At 41.7% G+C, this 20,716-nt stretch overlaps 1 protein-coding gene across 1 annotated transcript in view; it reads right to left on the reverse strand.

Annotated features, from left to right (window-relative positions):
• Window positions 1-4,974: 4,974 nt before the first annotated feature.
• Grm3 (glutamate metabotropic receptor 3) overlaps window positions 4,975-20,716 on the reverse strand; it is a 97,715-nt gene continuing 81,973 nt past the window's right edge. Inside the window, exons 4-5 of the mRNA XM_050139875.1 lie at window positions 19,023-19,197; window positions 4,975-5,267 (exon numbers count right to left, since the gene is read on the reverse strand). Coding sequence (XP_049995832.1) covers window positions 5,194-5,267; window positions 19,023-19,197 — 249 coding nt within the window. The 3' untranslated portion in view covers window positions 4,975-5,193. The remainder of the gene's footprint in view (window positions 5,268-19,022; window positions 19,198-20,716) is intronic.

Genomic DNA, 20,716 nt, shown 5'->3' on the forward strand with positions numbered 1-20,716 from the left:
CGAGGTGTTTTGGTGACTTGTAATGTTTGATTCCATGGGTAATATAGTCTTATTTTTGTGAAGAATGAGACAAAATGAATAAATGAATAATTGTGCTTATTGGTCAGTGGGTAAAACACTAGACCCTTTTGCCATCACTAAAAGAATGGTGCGTGTGTGTATGTGTGTGTCTACTATTAAATATAGAAGTAGATGATGTTGTATTGTTTGTCTACTATTGAGGAGAATGTTATCTAGCATATTTCTTGTGTTTAATTTCTTGGATATTCTTCTGGATAAGAAATTATTTGACTCCGCTCCTTTTTGTCCCACTATCAGAATATTGGCATTTTTTTCCCTTTCATAATCGAAATTTAATCCTAAGAGTGGAAATACACTTGAAATGTCTTTCAAAGGAAGCTGGTGAAAATGTGCACACTGGACAGAGTCAGAGCACTCCGTCACCATCACCGGCCCCATCTTCCGCTGTGCCAACATGCGTGTTTCAAGCCATAGGAATAATAACATGCATGTTCCAAGCCATGGAGATAATTGGGATTTGCTCCCAGGTAGTTTTTTCTTTGCTTGTCACTGGACTAAAATTGCCAACATGTCGAAAATGCCTTAAATTTTAATGAACTCTCTGAAAGTGCGGTTGATATCGAAGAAGTTATTATTTTATTTCTATCTTTAGATATTAAACAGATTTTTGTCAGCTCAGTCCCACCTTTGGATTCTCTTGGCTTGTAATTTTATTCTAAGAGCTGAAGAACGATGACAGAGAGAATATTATTGGGGGAATATATAGACCAATTTTAGCGCTACAACTCTGCATAGATTTATGTGCGGCCTTTGATAAGCCCAGTGAAATGTTGAAAGGTATAAGCAAATTATTATGTTTCTATGACTTTCAGTTGGCATGTGCTCTCCCCATTACTACGAGTGCTAGAAACATACATGATTTGTTTTTTTTTTTTCTAAAAGGCATACTTTGGAGCCTCAAATACTTAAGTACTTAAGCATTAAGTCAACTGTTGCCTATAACATCTCTGAGCACTGTGCCAAGACATCATTTTAAAGTCAATTTCCCACTGGATGAGAATATGTCTTCTATGAATAAGTTCTATTATGCCATTTAACAATGTAGAACAATTTGATATATATATATATTATATATATATATATATATTCACTTGCTTTAAAAGACTGAATTTTATTGTTATTGACCTTTTCCCTCTTTGGTTACTAATAATCATATCCTTCTTAGGATTAAAAACATTTCATAGTACTTTTGTGTAGACTTTTGTCTTTATTATACCCCCAAAAGGATGGTTTCAGTCAGTACCGTGGAACAACTACTTGAGTCTGGTGATTCGCCATCTGGGTTCTCAGGTGCTGGATAGCTGTCGGTTTGGCTTCTTTAAGTCCCATCTGGCCAGCGTCATTTGCTGTCTTTTGGTAACAGTGTTTCCTATGGCTCAGGGTCATTCCTAATGAGAGGCTAATGTGTTTCTATTTTCCCCATGAAAACCGGTTGCTTGGTTAGTGTGGGGGGTGTTGCTCGTTTTATGTTCTCATATTCATAGGTAGGAGATATCTTCTGAGGATGGGATGTGGACATACAAAATAGCATGGATTCATGAGATGTTGGGGAGGCTTCCCTGCTTTATTTATGGCACGTGTTCAAGAACCTTAATGTTCACCTATTTACTAGATCCTGTTTTAATAGAAAACTAAAAATTGTATTTGGTTTTCCTTTAATGATTGTTGGTTCAGCAAACCCCTCCAGTTTCTTTGAATGAAGTATCTATTAAGACCTTGGCTGGCTGAATTTTTCTTTATTTTAATAAGTTCTGGAAGGAGACTCCTTTGAAAATAGCTTATGAGTTTTGATGAAATTGGAGTATATTGGGTACTATTTCCTTTAGGTCAATTAACTGATTTCCAAAAATCTACTAACTGCATTTCAAATAAAGGAGTGAACCGGTAAGAATTATGTAAATCCAAGCCTCCTGCTGTTGTGGAGCAGGATGGAAAATTGCCTCACCCTTGGGTGCGCACCTTTGCCTCAGGGGTCTACTTCAAATCTGACTTTGTGGCTTTTTTCAGCCCCGCCCCCACAGCCTTTTTTTTTTTTTTGGACAAGTTATGGAATTTAAAACGATCAGGATAAGCCTGTGGATAGAGCAAGGACTAGCTGAGAGAACACGTGGACTCGAGGCTTGTAAAGACAGATATTACCTTTCTCAGCCATTCTTCACATCTGCCCTCTGAGTTGTCCAGGAACGAGCTTGCCTAGCAGTTTTAAGACAGGAACGACTTTTCCTCCACTGTGCTAAACTCGGGTGGGCAGGACAATCTATTAATATTTAAGCTAGGGAGGATGCAGAGTGCAGTAGCTTCAGAAACACAAGACAAGCAGATAGCTAGCTTCTAATTTTTTTCTTAGGAATAGGACCCATTTTTTAGCTTGGAATTCTTAAATTTTGAGAAGTTTTGCAGAGATGGATCAATCAGCTTTACATTCCGGAAGGATAAAATGTTGTTACTGATAATAGAAAAATAAAAGCTTCCAAACCTATTTTTTTATAAGATGGCTTGCATAGAAAAGATCTTATAGCATCTGTTTTTCATACATGTGTTGGATGCTTATAAAAATTATTTCTAGGGCTCATATGGTAGATAGTGCACTTTCTAATTAGAAACAAGACTTGTAGGAAAGATGGGGAAAATGACAAGAGCTTCCTGTTAATGCATTTTCTGTGTTCTGACAGGGCATACAATATAGTGAGTATGGCTCAAAACCCAGCCTCAAAACCAGTTTCCTCACCATTCAGACACCACCCTGATGGTCTCGCTTTAAGATCCACCGATCCACCATTGGTCTGATTGTTAGAGGAATCAGCTGGGCCTCTGAACAGCCCAGCTGATCTTGCCTTTCTCTGACTCTCACAGTCTATCAGTGAACAGAGCTTGTTTACTCTAATCAGCCTTGCTGAGCCGTCCTCTCCAGCAGACGGGGGTTTTGAGCTTGCTTCTCTGGCTCTCCTGCCAACTGCAGTCAGATTGGAACTTAATTTTGTTTTTTAGTGTCTTTAAATCTGTTACTCACCTACCCAAGGTCACTCCCAAATTTCAGGTACCCATGGTAGTGAGAATTCAGGGAGTGGTGGGTGCCATTATTTTAAGCATCTGGTGGGTTGTGGTGGATTCCTCAGGTTGTCCATTCAAACGCACGCAGGAGAGATTGTCTAGCATCTTATTTCCTTCAAGGCCGATCCTTTGGGCCTTCATGCCACTGTTCACTATTTATAGGTAGATTAAAAATAGTATTATGTGTTACTATTTCAAATACTGCTTCTCATATATTTAATTCTTCTCGTTCTCAGTCATTCTGACCACAAGTCCTGCTTTTAAAATGTTTTCGCATGCACTCAAAGCAAATACTTTAGCAGCTGAGTTATATCCCCAGCTCTGGTGTGTGCTTGTGATGACAGGGACTAGATAGACTGGATCTCATTGATCTTTCTGCTGGGAGCTAAATAGTGCTTTCAGAAATAGGTTCCTGCCCTAGCCCCTGATCCCTGAGAATGCGATTTTATTTTAAAACCGGAAAAACCAAAATGACTATCAGCAGTAACACCATCAGTAACACCAAAACCAAAACCAAACGAATGGCCTCTCTAGATACAGTATCCTGGGTTATCTAGGTGGCTCGATAATCTAACGACACAGGACGTTTTAAGACAATGGACAAGACAGACACAGCGGTGAAGATGGTACGAAGACTGAAAAGAGTGTGAAACGACACGTCCATAAGCCGAGGAAGTGGGCAACTACCAGGTGCCAGAAAGAGAATGGAATGAATTCTTTCTTTAAGTCTATAAGGCAGCCTGGTCCTGGTACTCCTTAATTGTGAGAGCATAACTTTTTGTTGTTTTAAGCCACATAGTTTATAGCATTTTGTTCCCCATTATCACAAGAAGCAAATGTACTTTCTGCCCGTGTTACATGACACGGGTTCTACGGATAGATGTGTTCTCAATATTTTTTCCAACATCAGTAAAACATTTGCAAATAAAAGTTTGATAGAAACAGGGCAGTATTTACTAAAGTTTTACCTATTCTGTTCATGCCTTATTTTAGGTTAGTAAAATATTTAAATTTAATGGCAAGTCCATGTGCTGGGACATCACTCATAGGTCTTGGGAGAGCAATGGGAAGTAAGATCTCCAGGGTTCTACTCCTCCATCCATCTATAAAGGGCAAGAGTGATTTCCCAGTGGAGTTACTAGAGGTTTTCTGGTTTCTTTTCTAGTCATAATGGTTGGCTTTGAACGTCAGATCCACCAGACTTTTCCTGATAGGTCACAGCCCTCTACTCAGGACGTATGAGAGACTTTGCCTCATTCAGCAGGTTTTGCCTATTATATAGTCATAGCTTTAAAAAGACGTTATGTATATATCACCATATTCTTATATTCTTATGTTCACGGTGTCACCCTTTGCCCATTTCTGATCACTGTCATCTGTAGGAAAGTAGAATTCCACTCACGGCCCTCTAGCAGGGCCACAGCTCGATTCCAATGTGACTGTGGAGAAAGCACAGTGAAACGGTTACTTCCAGCATTAACAAGAGAAGGTGACTCGAAATCTACATATTCAGATTACCTCGAGTGAGCCAAAAGGACAAACCTTTATCCACCATACTTGAAAACCTGGAAGGTTTTTATTCTGGTTATCTTTACATTAATACAGATGCTTTTTATTTTGTACTGAGAAAAAAACAATCTGTTACACATAATGTAACTTTAATACACAACGTAGAAACTCACCCTAAATTAGTTACAACAAGAACCTACAAAAGACGTCATAGGAAAAAGGTTACCTAATATTGCCACTGTGTAGGGTTTTTTTTGTTTGTTTGTTTGTTTTGTTTTAGTAGACTGACCCTGTCGGACCCTTCACCAATGCTCAGCTCTGTAAACAATGGTTATTTCCATGTTCGGGGAGGGGGTGTTATTAGGGGCACTAAAATCAGCCTAGAAAGTCGTAGCACATCACTAGATACTGAACAGTCCTCAAAAATAATTTATTGTTTCTAGAAAAAAAGGTGCCAGGGTTGTTCTTTTGCTCTGTCCCCATGTTCTGTGGCAGCACATGAGCGCTTGGGCTAACGGCCTAAGAACGTACGAACTGAAGTGCATATCACATTCACAGAGATGAGGTGGTGGAGTCGAGAACTTCCCTTCCGTTGCACACCGTCGGCATGTACGTGCTTGCGGAGGCTGCAAGACAAAGTGGCGCAGAGGCTGAGTTGAGCAGGACACTCGGTTAAGGGCATCAATACTCCCAGACACAGTTAAGATTAAATTGAAACCCATTTTAACAAGGCTTTGGAAAATGCGTACTGACTTATGGTAGAGTAGACAAACTTTCTAGATATCTTCTGCTCATTAGTTTATATCCTAAAATGTTCCTCCCCATGTCACACGCCTTGGAAAGGGGATCTTTAAGCATCATCTTTGCTGAAAGAAATCTCTCGTGGATTGAAAATTTAATTTAATAATCTCTAAAATGATTCAAATATTCTGAATGAACCGAAGGGCCCTATAATTTTCTTCCAGATGATTAAATTCTTCTATTCAATAACTGTAGTTCAATTTGATCTTTGATCAGGAATGACTATCTTTTGGTCCCAGGGGTCCTGTGAGAACTCTACTGACTTAGAAAGCTGGTGTGATTTCAATGCTGGTGTTGCATAGACTGTGAGGACACGGGCACCAGTGAGTGCTGAGAGCTTTGGCTCCTTAACAATTCCTCAAATGAAGGCATTCCAAAGGAAGTGTTATCACTAATGACAATGGTGGTCTCAGTGCCATGGTGCCTGTATAACATAGCAATGTACAGTCATTCTTTTTTTTTTTTTTTTTTTTTTTGGTTTTTCGAGACAGGGTTTCTCTGTAGCTTTGGTGCCCGTCCCTGGATCTAGCTCTTGTAGACCAGGCTGGCCTCGAACTCCCAGAGATCCGCCTGCCTCTGCCTCCCGGGTGCTGAGATTTAAGGCGTGCGCCACCACTGCCCGGCACAGTCACTCTTTATAAGGGTTTTCTCAGACACAATTTCTACCTATCACTATCTTGTTCTTATGTGAAGTTTGTCCACAGAGGATTTATATTTATTTTACACCTGATATCTTTTCATGGCATGAGGACATAAGCAGGAAACTCATTCTTCATTGGAATGAAACCATATGGTCAAGATGATGAAAGTGAACTTAAACCACCTTTTAGGTCTCTCCATCTATCCTAACATATATTCTTGCCACAGGAACTGGATCACCAGAACACAGCCTGGTTACAACTGACAAACTGTCTTCCATTTCCTTAAAGACACGAACTAATTTCATTCCAAAGTGTTCGTGTCTGATAACAGATACTATTGACCCATAAATTACTTTTTGTATAGAAACTTCTCTGCACACAAATGAGTTAACTAATAGTGAGACTGTAGCTTGCTTATGCAGCAGCATTCTAAGGGAGCGACCACCATATTTAGGGCACTGGCATCTTGTAGCAGGTCCACCACTAGCCAACCTGAAGCTTTTCCATTCAGTAATTTGAGTAGGCTGTAGATTGAAATGACTGGAGTCACATGAAAAGCAAAGTCTTTGATAGATTTTTTTTTTACCTTTTAACATAAATGGACCGTGTTAAATATTTTTCTTTGTAGCCTCAACTAACTTCAAACTCATGACCCCCTGCCTCTAACTCTTCAGAATTTGTCTACTGGCATATGTCACATTATTGAATTTTCTTTCCCAAATGACTATACTTTTTGAGGGAAGGGATGACATGTGATAAATTTCCTAAAATTTCTGCTGTGGAGATAGTAATAACATAGTATATACCTGGCAAAAGTTGATGGAAAGTAGTTATGATGATGATTCCGAATGTGAGACCTTTAGTAGTTTAATTTTCTCTATTTTCATATGCTTTGTGAAATCTTCAAATCAGTAAAAGTTGGTCAAATAAACAAACAAGGTAAATGAAGCCATAAACACAGAACACTGGGAGCAGAGGGACCACTCTGCACCACTCAGTCCGAGCTCTTTCTCAGAGCTGTATCCCGCTGTTTGCTTGACGTTGTCATGGGAATATGTAGTTGCCATTTCAAACTAGTGTCCAAAGAACTCTTGATTTTGTACAGCCTTTCCCCACCTAGTCTTCCTTTCCTCAGTAAACGGTTTTGCCTTCTGACCTAAACTAGGAGTCTAAAATTCATGCTTGATTTTTTTTTTTGTTTTGTTTTCCCCATGGCAACCCTCTCACCAGCTGCAGTTAGCTTTAGCTGTGGATCCAGCTATGACCCCCTGGGCATGTCTGACCCTGGGCAAGCTGCTATTAATCATCTGCTTATGGAGATTCTCAGGAGAGGTAGATACTACTTACATCTCTTCTGGTCATATGTTTCCTACACAGCAGCAAGACTACAGTCAACTGTCCACATTTGTGCTTCCGCATTCACAGACTCAACCAACCAAAGATTGAAAACATTCAGGAAAAAATATGTACTGATCATATTCAGAAGTTTTCTGCTAGCCCACAAATAATGCAATATAATGACTATTTATAGCAGTCCCATTGTGTTAGCCATGGTAAGAAATCTAGACATGATCGGAAGCTTATTGGAGATGTGCATAGGTTATTTGAAAGTTTGACCACTCATGGAGGAGGAGGTTCTGAAGCCGGTCCCTGGATACTGAGGGGCAGTTGCATTTTGAAATATGAGCCACCTACTTAGACACTTCCAGTAGTATCCCCCTTGTGTTTTAATTTGGGTTTAGAAATCTCAGTTAATGGGACTATGCCTTTCGATCTGTTTTTTCACACATCCTGCATATTCCTGCCCCCCCCCCCCTTGGCTTTGTTCTCCAAATAGTAATGATGTTTCCCAACTTTGTGCCTTTGCCATAGCTGTGGCTTCTACCAGGAGCATCTCTCTGCTCATCACAGGCCTCATTCATGTCACCCACAGCTGGAATGTGACCCCTTAAAAAGATGGTCCCCAGTCAGCTCAGTCTCAGTAACTCTCTGCAATGTCTGTCACCCACAGCTGGAATGTGACCTCTTAAAAAGATGGTCCTCAATCAGCCCAATCTCAGTAACTCTCTGTCATATCACCCACAGCTGGAATGTGAGCCCTTAAAAAGATGGTCCTCAATCAGCCCAATCTCAGTAACTCTCTGTCATGTCACCCACAGCTGGAATGTGACCCCTTAAAAAGATGGTCCCCAGTCAGCTCAGTCTCAGTAACTCTGTCATGTCACCCACAGCTGGAATGTGAGCCCTTAAAAAGATGGTCCTCAATCAGCCCAGTCTCAGCAACTCTCTCTCATGTCACCCAGTTTGAAAATTCTGGCCTCCACAGTTGATGCTTGCAGACGCCTCCCCCTCTCCCTCTTCTTCACTACTGATCAGAAAATAAACAACTCTGCTTATTTGTTTATGAATCTCCAGTGTATTTCATGAATAGACTTCTCGTAAATGTTTCCCGGGGGAGTCCATAAACGTTCACGTTTCTAAGAGTGAGATCAGTGGAAGTCTTAAGGAGGAAGACCTTACACCTACAAGGTCTGTAATAGCCTCACTAGGACAGGTAGACTCTTCTGTGCCTCAGTCACACCAGGGCAACGACTACCCTTGCACAGAGAACTGGTTCAAGGTGAGAGCTCCTAACAACAGGCGTACTGCCTTTGGCATTTCGGCTAATTCCTTTGTCTTTCCTAGGATCAGGTTTTTATTATTTCTTTGCAGGCTTTTCCTTTTCAGAGACTGAAGAGGAATGATGATATATAGTGGGAATAACTCAGGGATAACAAAGTCTCACAGGCAGATACCTCTGTCTCCCGTGGACTAGTCTCAGGCCCTCTCTATGCTCTCTTTGAGGCCATTTCTTACAGCTGTTCTGATGTTCCCAGTCTGCTGTGGAATGGCATGGACCTCTGTTCTTTGAAGTACTCTCTCATGTCTCTCTGCTTTCCAACTTCTTATCAACTGGGTGCATTTGACTAAGTAGGAGATACAATGGCTGCACGGAGAGCTGGCTGCATGGTTTCACTAGCTCTCGATCCCATGGCCATCATTATGGAAGTTCACAGAGAACTCTGAGTCATGTCTCTGCTCCATAAGGATATCAAAGGAGGCACCCTTTGCTAAAATACAAACTCTAGATCTCCTTACACAGGAACAGCACTCAGCGGCCCGTGAGACTCCTCCTGCAGGAACGTCCCCCACACCCTTTGGAGTGTGTTGTGAAGGGATCTCCACTGCTTTCCTTTCACTGTTTCCCTGTGGCTTTGGCCATTGCATTTGATTATGTAAAAAAAAAAAAAATTCTCCTTTGTTTGCATATGCTGCTGAATATAGTAGGAGAAATTATTGTTTGATGAGTTTATCATTTCAATTACTTTGCATTTCATAAATATTTTACATGTACTTCCCATATTAACCCATCTGTTATTCCCCAAGATAGTAAAATATGCAGATAATCAAAATGCTGTCATTGTGTGTATGTGTGTGCTTGTATATGCGTGTGTGTGCACACGCACTTGTGTTCTTGTGATGAGTCTTTGCCGTTACTCTGATGAACTTCTCGTGAGGTTTTTAATGCTGTAAGATTGGCCCATTTTCTTCAGCAAGCCTAAGCAGACTTCTGTAATCATTCTGTCTGCAAGAAACAATAATCATGCAGGCTTCTTTTAGGTTTTCTGGGGACGTGGGACAAACAGCAGCTGCTGTCTGCTCTAGGCTAAAATGGTCCTTTTTGCAACTCAAAGTGAAAACTGAAAATAGTTGGACGAGACCTTGTAGGTTTCATTATTGATCACAAAAGGACAATTTGCACCCAAGAAAAGACACATTTGACTTCACAGACACGATTAAACATGGATCAGTGCATCCACGTGGCTGCCATGGCTCCCTGTGTGGAATTCAGTTCTTCCCACTGCTCACACACGGGCTGCCCAGGCTTGGGAGGAAATTATGACTTTTTTTTTTTTTCACGTAATGTAACTGGGCACTTGATCAATTAAACCTACTTATTGAATAGATTTTTCTGCATGCCAAGCCTGTTAGTCAACCGAGAATTAATGCCTCACCAAGCTCTGTAGCACATCAGACTTGGAGAAAAATAAACATCTCAGCAGAGCAAACATTTCTGTTTGCTCCCATCCATTCAGTTGTCTTGGTGGTGGTGACCTCAACTAATTTTCCCCAGGATATCTGTTTATTTATGTGTTTTTTAAAAATAGTTATGGGATCTAGTTTCTACTGGCTGTCTGCCTCTTTGTATTCTTTTGTCATTAAATCTGTATTTTCGCTTATTCTCTCAATTTTGCTCATCCTCTTTCAGAAGAAGTTCCTTTGGTGACCAAGCTGTGCTGCTGGACACTGGTGCTGCAGTCTTGCTATCAGTGACGTTTCAAGAGGAAGGCAGAATATTCATTGCTAAGACATTGTGGATAATTCTAGACAGAATTCTCAGGAAGTATTTACTTTTACTTACTCAAATAGTAATATAAAATCTATTAACATAGAACAAGGTAAAAATTAAAGATATTATTTTCCAGGTGAGATCTATAATCCAACAAACGCCAAGACTTCTTCATTCTGAGAGATGAGTCATGAAGAGAAGATAGATCAGATGTGACTTTTGTTGTTCGTGATACAATTTAGATTCCCATCTGAGCAGAGATCTTGCTTTCATCTACCTTACTCCACTGTTACCTCATGATGTTGTTTTCAGTCATATCCCTCTACTGTTTCCCCTTCAGAATTAGGAAAGCAGATGTTTAGTAAACATCAGGCAAACAAAGGGCTCCTTAACTCTACCTACTTCCCCCCCCCATTAATTCTGCACTCTTCTTATTCACCCCTGAGCTGCCCAGCACTGTTTTCTTTCTTTCCTATCAAAATGTGCACTAAAACTCATTCAAGGATCAGAGGTTCACTCACCGTGGGAGTCTATTAGCATTGGGGTGTGTGCTACTATGCAGAGGGATTAGAATCTGAAGCCGCAACTCTCAGACTCTAAAACACTAAGCCAGACTCCTGTTCTATTCTCAGGTGGAGCTAGTCTTGTTAACGTCACATTCAGATTGTATACAGCCTCTCCACGTTTCATTTGTTTCCATGTCTGTCAGTCTGGTCTGAGCCACCTGCATCTGGACAACACAGTGGTCTCATCTCATGCTATGTGGAAACACAGTATCCCTACTTCGGAACACTCCTGATAGTTTTATTTAAGGCGAATTAGATGTAGGGAAGATAAGCTAGTAAAACAAATTGGTTTTTTACTGAGCATCTAAAACAAATTATAGACAATGGTCGATGACAAACACAGTTTTAAAGTTAGCATATTCACATAATTCTGAACATGTCAGTGTTCCTAAGGACGTCTGATCCCTCTGGGGCCACATGAACTTGTTTGCCTGGAGACAACGCTAATAAAATACTGAAGGCTTTGGTTCAGGGACTTTTTCTGTGCTGCTTCCTGTCCAAAGGTACAACAGAGAAAGGAAGGGGATTTGGGGTAATTTAATTCAAAATACCTGCTTAATATTAAAGGACCACTTACTGAGAGAAAGCGTGCCTTTGACATAAACATCCAGGCACTCTAATAATATTCCTTTATTTGTCCCCATCAAATTATATTTTCTGGGATATCATGCCTTGGCTGTGTGCACTGTGGTGCTGTGGACACCTAGTCTATAACGAACGTGGCATAAGGTGTTAGACCTCTGTACATGGGCTTTAGAGAAGGGATCTGTGACCAGGGCGTCAGAGTAAGATGCTGCTGAGTGTGGAGCCGAAAGCTTTTAAGTCATTCATTTTTCAGGTGCTATGGTTCTCATTATCAAATAGGTCACCCCCCCCCCTTAACTGAGCCATGGTAGAAAACCCAGAGAGGCCAGGGAAGTCATCAGACAACTTTAGAGAGTTTGATTCCTGACGTTATTTGCCCAGTTGGTTTAAAGCACCTATGAGATGGGGAGGGCCCTGGCTTTCTCATCTGGAAATGTTTTTAGAATAAATGATCCTTAGCAAACTTTTCAGTTCCAGTCTCTGTGGTCATTTTGTGGTGTGGGGGAATTGTCTGTATTCTGTCAATCATGTTATAAATAAACGCTGATTGGCCAGGCCGGAAATACAGGTGGGAAAACCACACAGGAAATACAAATGATGTAATGAGAACAGGAGAATTCTGGGAAGGATTGATTTCTCCCACTCCTGGCCAGACCACCAAAGCAGCAGGATGTGATCTGCCCACTGAAAAAAATGTACTGAGCCACATGGCTAACACAGATCAGAAAAATGGGTTCATCAAGATGTGAGAGTTAGCCAGTGAGAGGCTAGAGCTAATGGGCTGATCAGCTTATAATTTATGAAGACCTATGTGTGATTTTCTTTGGAGCTAAAGAGTTGTGGGATATCGGGCAGGACAAAAACCCCAACAAGCAGGCCTGGCTCCCCATGTTACAATTTTTCTTCTAGGATGTAAAGAGATTAGGGGTTAGAAAAGAACACTTACAAGGCTAATACGGTTACATCATTAAACAGGAAGAGGAAGCGTTGCAAGTCTTTAGCATGTGTAGGTTTGCTTATGACCACGGCAGACCGTCCTTCCATCCTCACTGAAGGAGGGTGTGCCAGGCTGGAATGAACGTCTCAGACTGCTGTGGACTTTTCAAGGGGGAAAACAGATTGGCATCCATTTGAATTGATTTGAATTGGATGAATTTTGTGAATTTTGCCTGCAAGCAGATGGCTTCACTTTCTGACTGCTCTAGGCTCCTCATGCATTCTCCACTGATTCATATTTACAATATGCTTCTGCCTGGGGTGAGGATGCTGTCAGTTCAGTGTTTGTTACCAATAACTCGCTGATTTGTCTGGCCAGGCTGTTGCATCGCGTCAACGAGACTTTTTGAATCTACAATGTATGACCACGCTCCCATTATTTTTCTAGAGTTGCAATGTAGACAAGAGATGTGGGCATTATATGATATATTTAAACTTATAGCATTGCATTCAGATCTCAACAACGGATTGTACTCTGTTCACTAGGGAACTGTCAAAGGTTTAACCATTAGTAAACACAAAATTTTGTTCTCATATGCTTGCTTTCTCTTGCTGCAGCTCTGTATAAATTTAGGCAATGCCTCTGGAAGATGGTTCACTTGATCTTTTTGTATTATTTATTTTGCTTTGTAATGTAAAAATACTTTGCATTAAAGACTAGTTTCTGTTAAGGGAGCAGTTCACACATTATCACAAAGACAGGTGACTTTCTGAGTAAAATTTGGACACAGAAAATTAATCTACATCTGGTTAGAGTTCCTCTAAGACTCAGATCTGGGCATCACTATTTCGTAGACGTCTCTCTACTGAGGTAACAATAATGACATTCATACATGTAAATGATCACTTTGAGAAAGACAAATATACATCCCCCGGGGACCAAGTCTGAGTACTGAATAGCTGTGTAAGACCATAGGGCACACTTCATTTCTCACATCTATGCCGATGCCTGCTGATCCTAAACCATTTTAATGCTTGCAGTCCGGCCTCTATAGCTCCCGAGGGCTTTGAGCTGCATAAACTCCAAAATGCGTCTAGCATGTCTCCTTTAACCTTATGCAGTGCCTCTTACATCGCCAGCATATTGTCTCTATTTTTCTGTCTTTGGGAACTAGCTCTAAGAATCCCCTTTCCTGCTAAGCCCAGCAAAATAAAGAAGGACGTCTTTCCTTTTTGATCTCGCCACGTAGGATGTTTGTTTATGTGACTGGGTGTGGGAACAGCATTGCAAGGATGAGTTTAGGATGTCGAGATCTCCAAGTTATACTTCCCTTGGGAGGGGCAGTCTATATGAGTGGCCAGCTGATTCTGTTCTCGAAATGACTTCCTTGGAGAGTTCCAGAGGGAGTCAGGGAATCAGCTGTGTAAGCTTGTGGCCAGTGGTATCCTAGCTGCACAGGGATGTGGCCAATGGCATCACGAAGCAAAGCATGGGGGATTGCCACTCTCTGAACCCAGGGTCGGCCTCCACTCTGAAGGTCATGAAGTGAGTGTGCCCTGCACTGTCTAATAGGAAACAAAGCCAGCAAGTTTGCTTACTGTTGGCATTCTCAGAAGCTTCCCCCTGGCTTACCTCCTCTGAAAAACTACGTTTTCTGTCACAAACCAGATTTTGCCTTTGCCCCAGTTCATAGGAATCAGAATATTTGTGGGTGGAGCCAGGAAATCTCTACTTCAAATTGGTTATTTATATACAAACAATTTGGGAGCCATTAGCCAGTGGGTATAATTAATGGAGAAGAGTTAAACTATTTTTATTCTGATTTCCACTGTATATAATTAAGCAGATACAAGGTGAAGTGTTCTTTCACACCTAACAGTATCCAGAATATGCTGAGCAGTAGTGGCTGTACCCTTTAATCCCAGCACTCAGGAGGCAGGGGTAGGTGGGTCTCTGTGAGTTCAAGGTCAGCCTGCTCTTCAAGAGCTAGTTCCAGGACAGGCTCCAAAGTCACAGAGAAACCCTGCCTCAAAAAGCAAAACAAAACAGTATCCAAAGTATTTCATGGTGGTCATGTTCCCCCAACTCTCTTTCACCATGCCCCTTCTTCATACTGATTTCTGAGTTTAGTCATACTTTTCTACCTGTTTATAGCAACTTCATATAAACCCAGTTTCCTGTCATTAATGGCCTTAGCTTCTGCGAAGAGGCTGACCTTCCAAGTGACACGCTGCATCTGCCACTGTCCCGCCAAGGAACAAAGCAGGAAATAAATGCGGCTTCACCATGAAGTCGCACGAATCCCTGGAAAGAGTGCAGCCCTGAGTTCAATCTAGGCTATGGAGAGTCCAGCATGATTAAAGAGACCACGCGAGAGTCCTTGAGATTGGGGCAGGCTGGGTCCTGTCCTTGAGTAGATTTAGTTCAGGACATCCTGTGTGGGTTTCCCAGCTGGCAGGTTTTGCTGGAACTTTTACCCAGCATGCTCTCCGGAAGCCCACATAGGGAGGCTTCCCACCAGGGTGCTAAGCATAGGTGTGAGACTAGGATGCTTCCTCCAGATCAGCTTGGCCTCAGCAGGAACATCACTGGAGGATGCCAAGTAAAGCAAAATGAAGCAGATGAACTGCCCACCCAAGGTCTGGCTGAATTCCCGATTCACAAAACCATAGGCGGTGATAAGAGAGTTGCTTTAAATCACTGGGGCTGTGAAGCTCCTCATGTAGAAATAAATAACTAAACACTGAAGAGAGAGGTAGCTCTGCTTCTTCCAAATCTCACTCTCACTTACGTGTGGTGTGTTTCTTTTCTCTCGTGGAGAAAGTTCAGAATCAGGAATAGCATCAATAGTAACCAGTCAATGGAATACATCACCAGCACACAGTGCTTCCTGGGATGACGAAAGTTACACTTTGTCCCTTGATGTCTGTAAAGTATTGGTCACAGGATCCTCCCCCTTCTGCTTCTCTACCCGTGAAATGGTGTTTGTCTGTGGCACACTCACCTCCCATACAGTCTATATCATCCCCAGATATTACACCGCGCTTAGCTAGTGTTTAGAGGATAGCGACATGAAAATTTGTTTGCACATACTTAGGCCTTTTCCGCATTTTTCTCCTAAGTGTTTTGATCTACAGTTAGTTGAATTTGGAGATTTAAATTCAGTGACTGCTTGCACTCTAAATAAAACAACAAAGTGCAAGAGGTTTATTGGGGAAAGGGGTGAAAGAGAGAAAGGCCGTGTTGGAGTGAGTAGACAGACAGGCATTTTGTTAGAAAATACTGCTTCATTGATGGGATAAATTAATTAGGGCAATACTGTTGAGGTCTGAGAATACTCCAACAATGTTACATTGGGTAGACCTCTACCTTAAAGCATGAATTTAGCCAATTTCAGATTAGCTTACAGAGTCACAGTGGCTCTGGTATAGCCCAAACGGAATATTTTGTGTGAACAGATATTTTACCATTTCTGAGAAGAGGATTGGTCAGATAGAGTCCAGTATTTTTTTCCAGATATTTAATAATGCCCATCATGTGTATTAGAACATGCTACTATGTTCTGAGTTACTGACGTCTGGTTTTTAAAATGTCTGTTACAACTTAAAGACTATGTTATTGTAAGAGCCAGCCCTGATAAGCTAAATATGAACAGATCACCCAATGGAAGTTCTTTACTTCCAACCATTATCACCTGCCAGAGTAGGACTCAGCCATCAATAAGTTTAATGGAGGCCTGAGTCTCAGTAGTTGACCCTGAAGCAATACCTGGTTGCAGGAAGAATCCCAGACTGAGATTACCTGAGCACCACCCAGGAACAGACCATCCAAAGGAAATGCCTAACGTTCCAACCGCTGTAGACAGGATCACCTGCCAGCACACTCACCGGGACACCCCTAGAGAAATGTCAGTCAATCAGGGGCCCTAAAACCTCACCCCACCTTTACTACTATAAAAACCCAGCTCTGACCGAGTTGGGGACTCTCCATTTATGCCAATACATTGGACATGCAGAGAGACTGAGTTTGCCAACTTGCATAAAATAAAGGCTCTTTACTTTTACATATGGGACTCGGTCTCTTTGTTGGCTTTTGGGGGATTTCACGGATTTGGGTATAACAGGTACTTGTTACAGACATGCCCACCAGCTTTGAGCTATGGACTCAAGGGAAACCTGTCCTATTCAGCCTGCAATGCTACTTCTTCCACCTGGCATCATGCACTAGGTGCTTACCAGTCCCAGCATGCTTTCTGGGAGGGCAGCACAGTATTCTAGTCAGGTATACCAGCTTCACATTCAGTGGTACTGATGCTAAGTTCTGATTCAGATATCTTAAAAAATACTGCTTCATTGACTGGGGTAATCATGAACCTGTGATGTCAGATTCCCTCTGTATGCTGTGAATATGTTTTATTACCACTGGTTAATAAAGAAGCTGCTTCAGCCTATGGCAGGGCAGAATATAGCCAGGCTAGAAGAGGTATATAGAGAGAGTAGTTGGAGTCAGAGAGATGCCATGTAGCTGCTGAGGGAGGCAGACACCAGATCCTTACCAGTAAGACACAGTCCCGTGCTGCTACACAGAATAGTAGCAACGGGCCAATTTAAGATGTAAGAGTTAGTTAATAAGAAGCCTGAGCTAATAGGCCAAGCAGTGTTGTAACTAATATAGTGTCTGTGTGGTTATTGCCTGAGCAGTTGGGAAATGAGTGAGCAGTCACCCTTTACAGCCCTGTTCAGGTTTTTTTTATCTCAGAAGCGGTGAACATTAAGTCAGATGTAAATTGCACAGACACGCGAAGTATTTAGCACAATGCCCATCATGTAGAAAATATAGGAAAGTGATAGTTTCTGTGCATCACATTATTTTTTTATCGCTAGTTTTTTTATTGTCTGAACTAGCTAGCTATAACAATTTTGTTTAGTCAAGAAATGAACAGATTTGTTTGGTTTGGAAATAAGTGTGTTTCTCTATTTTATGGGCGTTACTTCACCAATGGGAAACATCAGTTTTTGGTAGGAAGTGTGTGGGTCCCTGAGACACAGCAGCTCAGGTCTAAGGAGATAACGGTAGAGGTGCACCCCAGGACACGTGTGCTCCCTCTCTGTAACTCTCCCTCTGGTGGAGAAAGGCGACCCTGTTACATTCTATTCTTGTTGGAGAAACTGAGGCACTAATGTAATAGCTCACCCTATGACACTGAGCTATTTTGAAATCTCCTTTCTAATGGGCTGGCAGCAAATTTGTGAGGAGCCATTTGTCTCCGTCATTCCTGGACTTCCCTCCCCCTGCGGCTCCATCCCCTTCTCTCTTACCCAGTGAATTTCCCCTATTTTGAATGACAAATTAATTGGAAATAATTTAAAAAGCTGCCTGTTTCAGATACACTTGTGCTTTAGGAACCTTGAGTTATGTGTTTTGGAGTGACTGTTTCAGTCACCATCTTAGCTACAAAATTCCCAGTAGAGCAAAGAATGGTGATCCCGGGAGCGATCCTAGAACCTGTTCACACAGTTGCTTTCAGGGAGAAATCACTGTGCCAAGGAGTCAGGAAGATCTTTTTTAGCACTTTCCAAAGTCTGGTCATGGGACGTTAGTTGTACTTTACTGTGCTTAAACACAAACGGAACAAACAAGTGTCCTCATTGAGAAGATTCTCCAAATCTTAGTTCCAATCTCTCTCCAGTTCTTAGCTTCCCATGTTAAATAAAAGTGGTTGAACTTCTGGAAAGGGTTGTATCTTCTGGTAGTCTTTCCTCCTGGTGAACATCTCCCCTGGTGAGTATTTCCCCCTGGTAGCATCTCTTCCCCTGGTAGCATTTCCCCTTAGTGAGCATCTCCCCTTGGTAGCATCTCCCCCTGGTAGCATCTCCCCCTGGTAGCATCTCCCCCTGGTGAGGATCTTCCCCTGGTGAGCATCTCCCCTGGTGAGCGAGTATCTCCCCCTGGTAGCATCTACCCCTGGAAGCAGCTCTCCCCCTCACCCAGTAGCATCTCCCTCTGATGAACATCTCCCCCTTACACTTTTCATGAAGCATTCTCAATATATCTGTGACTCTGAATATTCTATATAGAACACTGCTTTCTAGTCATTGAGTAAAGTGAGGCCGGAGTAACTCACTGACTCTCCTATGGCAATAGGACTATAGCAAAAAGTTCAGAAGGCTGGTCCTATGGCTGCCGCACAATCTGATCAATTCCAGTTAGTTGAATAGGTTGCATGTCTTTCTTCCCTAACAGACACTACCTAGCACCCAAACAGAGAGTCTTCTGCTTCTTACTGTATCCTTAGCACATAGTTCAGTCTGATACACATCCTAATTTAATATTCATATTAGAACTTATTAACGCTGATCTGAGATTCATTATAGGGACAGGCACGCTTTGTTGGGCCCTGTTGTCCTGGCTCCCCATATGAGGCCGTTTGCGAATGAATTAGTATGTGGTTCCATACTTACACTGAGAATACGTGGTGGCAGTTCCGCTGACACTGAACCGGTTGAGGTGAAGCCTGTGCGTGACGACATTCTTCTGGGGTTGGAACAGGACAATGTGTACCTTGGGGGCAAACAAACAGCCCAAGACCACGAAACCGCTCAGGCTAACGGAGATGCACATAGTTGTCGTCTGCACCTGTAAGAAAGGTTGGCTCAATGAGTGTCCAACTATAAATCCCATCATGAAGTCAACTAAAGAGAACACTGAGACAAGGCCAAGTTGGAAAACGAGAATCGTTCATTAACTTTGTTCTTGTCATAGCTAAGTTTATATGCTAATTATATAGGATCTTCTGTGTTTGGAATATTCATGAAAACATTGTTTAGGATTTCAAAGCAAGCATCATTTGTGTGGGTTGCTTCTGACTGCTTGCCAAGACTTCACATGGATTTCCTGATTTGCTTTACATTTGTATGATGATATTTATGCGGAGCTGGTGAAGTCAGAATCGTAAATAGCAAAACACAGATATTCAGTGATGAGAGTACTAGATGGCAGGCGGTTCTCACCAATGAACATGGCTCATTCAAAGTTCACTTGTCCAGTTCCTTCAATAAGTCACATGATTAAAAGCTGGTGTTTAATATTCAGCTCTCTGTTTTCTTTTACACCACCAGTTCCAATGGCCCTGACTTTATCTTCAGACTTACAGCAGCATTTGACATCAGTAATCATTTCCTTATTTTGACTTCCAAGACATATCCCTCCCTAGAATGGGTGTTTGCTCCTGGTTTTAATGACCTCTTCTATCTGAACTTTAAGGTCTGGAGTGTCTTAGACCTCAGGTTTTTGATATCTCCCCTTCATTGTTAAGTTTTCATGACTTAGATACCTGCTATATTGTTTATATCCAGATATTTACTAGTGTAGACCTATCCTGTATGCTTTCGTATTTACATACTCAACTGCCACAATCACACATTATGCTGAATGTTTAGTAGAAAAGAAGGAAGTTCATATCACCAAGCTTGACCTCCTTTCCTAATTGTTTCAGTCTGAGTAACAGTAGATGTTTAAAAACCTTGGGAGTTATCTTTGCTTTTTCCACTGTCCTTAAACTCACTCTTCCAATCCATGAACACGTTCTTTCGGAGATAATCCTGTGTAGATCTCGTATTTCTACTTAGCTTGAAAGCAAAGGCTCTAACTACCACTGTTCTGAGCTTGCTGCTCATGGATATTCACATAAAGAGCTTGAGATGATGGAGTCTACTCCTAGTGCAGCGACCATTGTTCCTCTGTGTGAGAAGTGAGACTCGGAAACTCTGGTGAATGTTCAGTCTGGCTATGGCTGTTTTTGCTGTTGGCGTCAATCACAGTCTTTTCTGGAAGTTTCGTTTTTTTTTTTTTTTTTTTTTTTTCAGCAATGACACTGGCACAATTGTATGGTCAGTCTGACATACTCAAACGGGTCTCTACTCATTGCCTGTGAAGTGGAGGATCTGTAGGGAGATTGAATGCTGGGTTTAGAGAAAGGGTTGAAAGAGAGCAGCTAGTCTGGTGCTTTGATTATTTCCGGATCATTCTGAGATGGGACAGGGTGCATTTCTTCACAGCAGGAGTCAAGTCCATGTGATACTAACAATGTAATATTGAATTTGTTCTGATTGGGCAGAAAGTTCTACTTCTTTGAACACAGAAGTTGTGAAGGTTT

The sequence above is a fragment of the Alexandromys fortis genome, unplaced genomic scaffold (assembly GCF_014885135.2).
Source record: "Alexandromys fortis isolate MF-2015 unplaced genomic scaffold, M_Fortis_MF-2015_v1.1 scaffold_38, whole genome shotgun sequence".
NCBI lineage: Eukaryota > Metazoa > Chordata > Mammalia > Rodentia > Cricetidae > Alexandromys > Alexandromys fortis.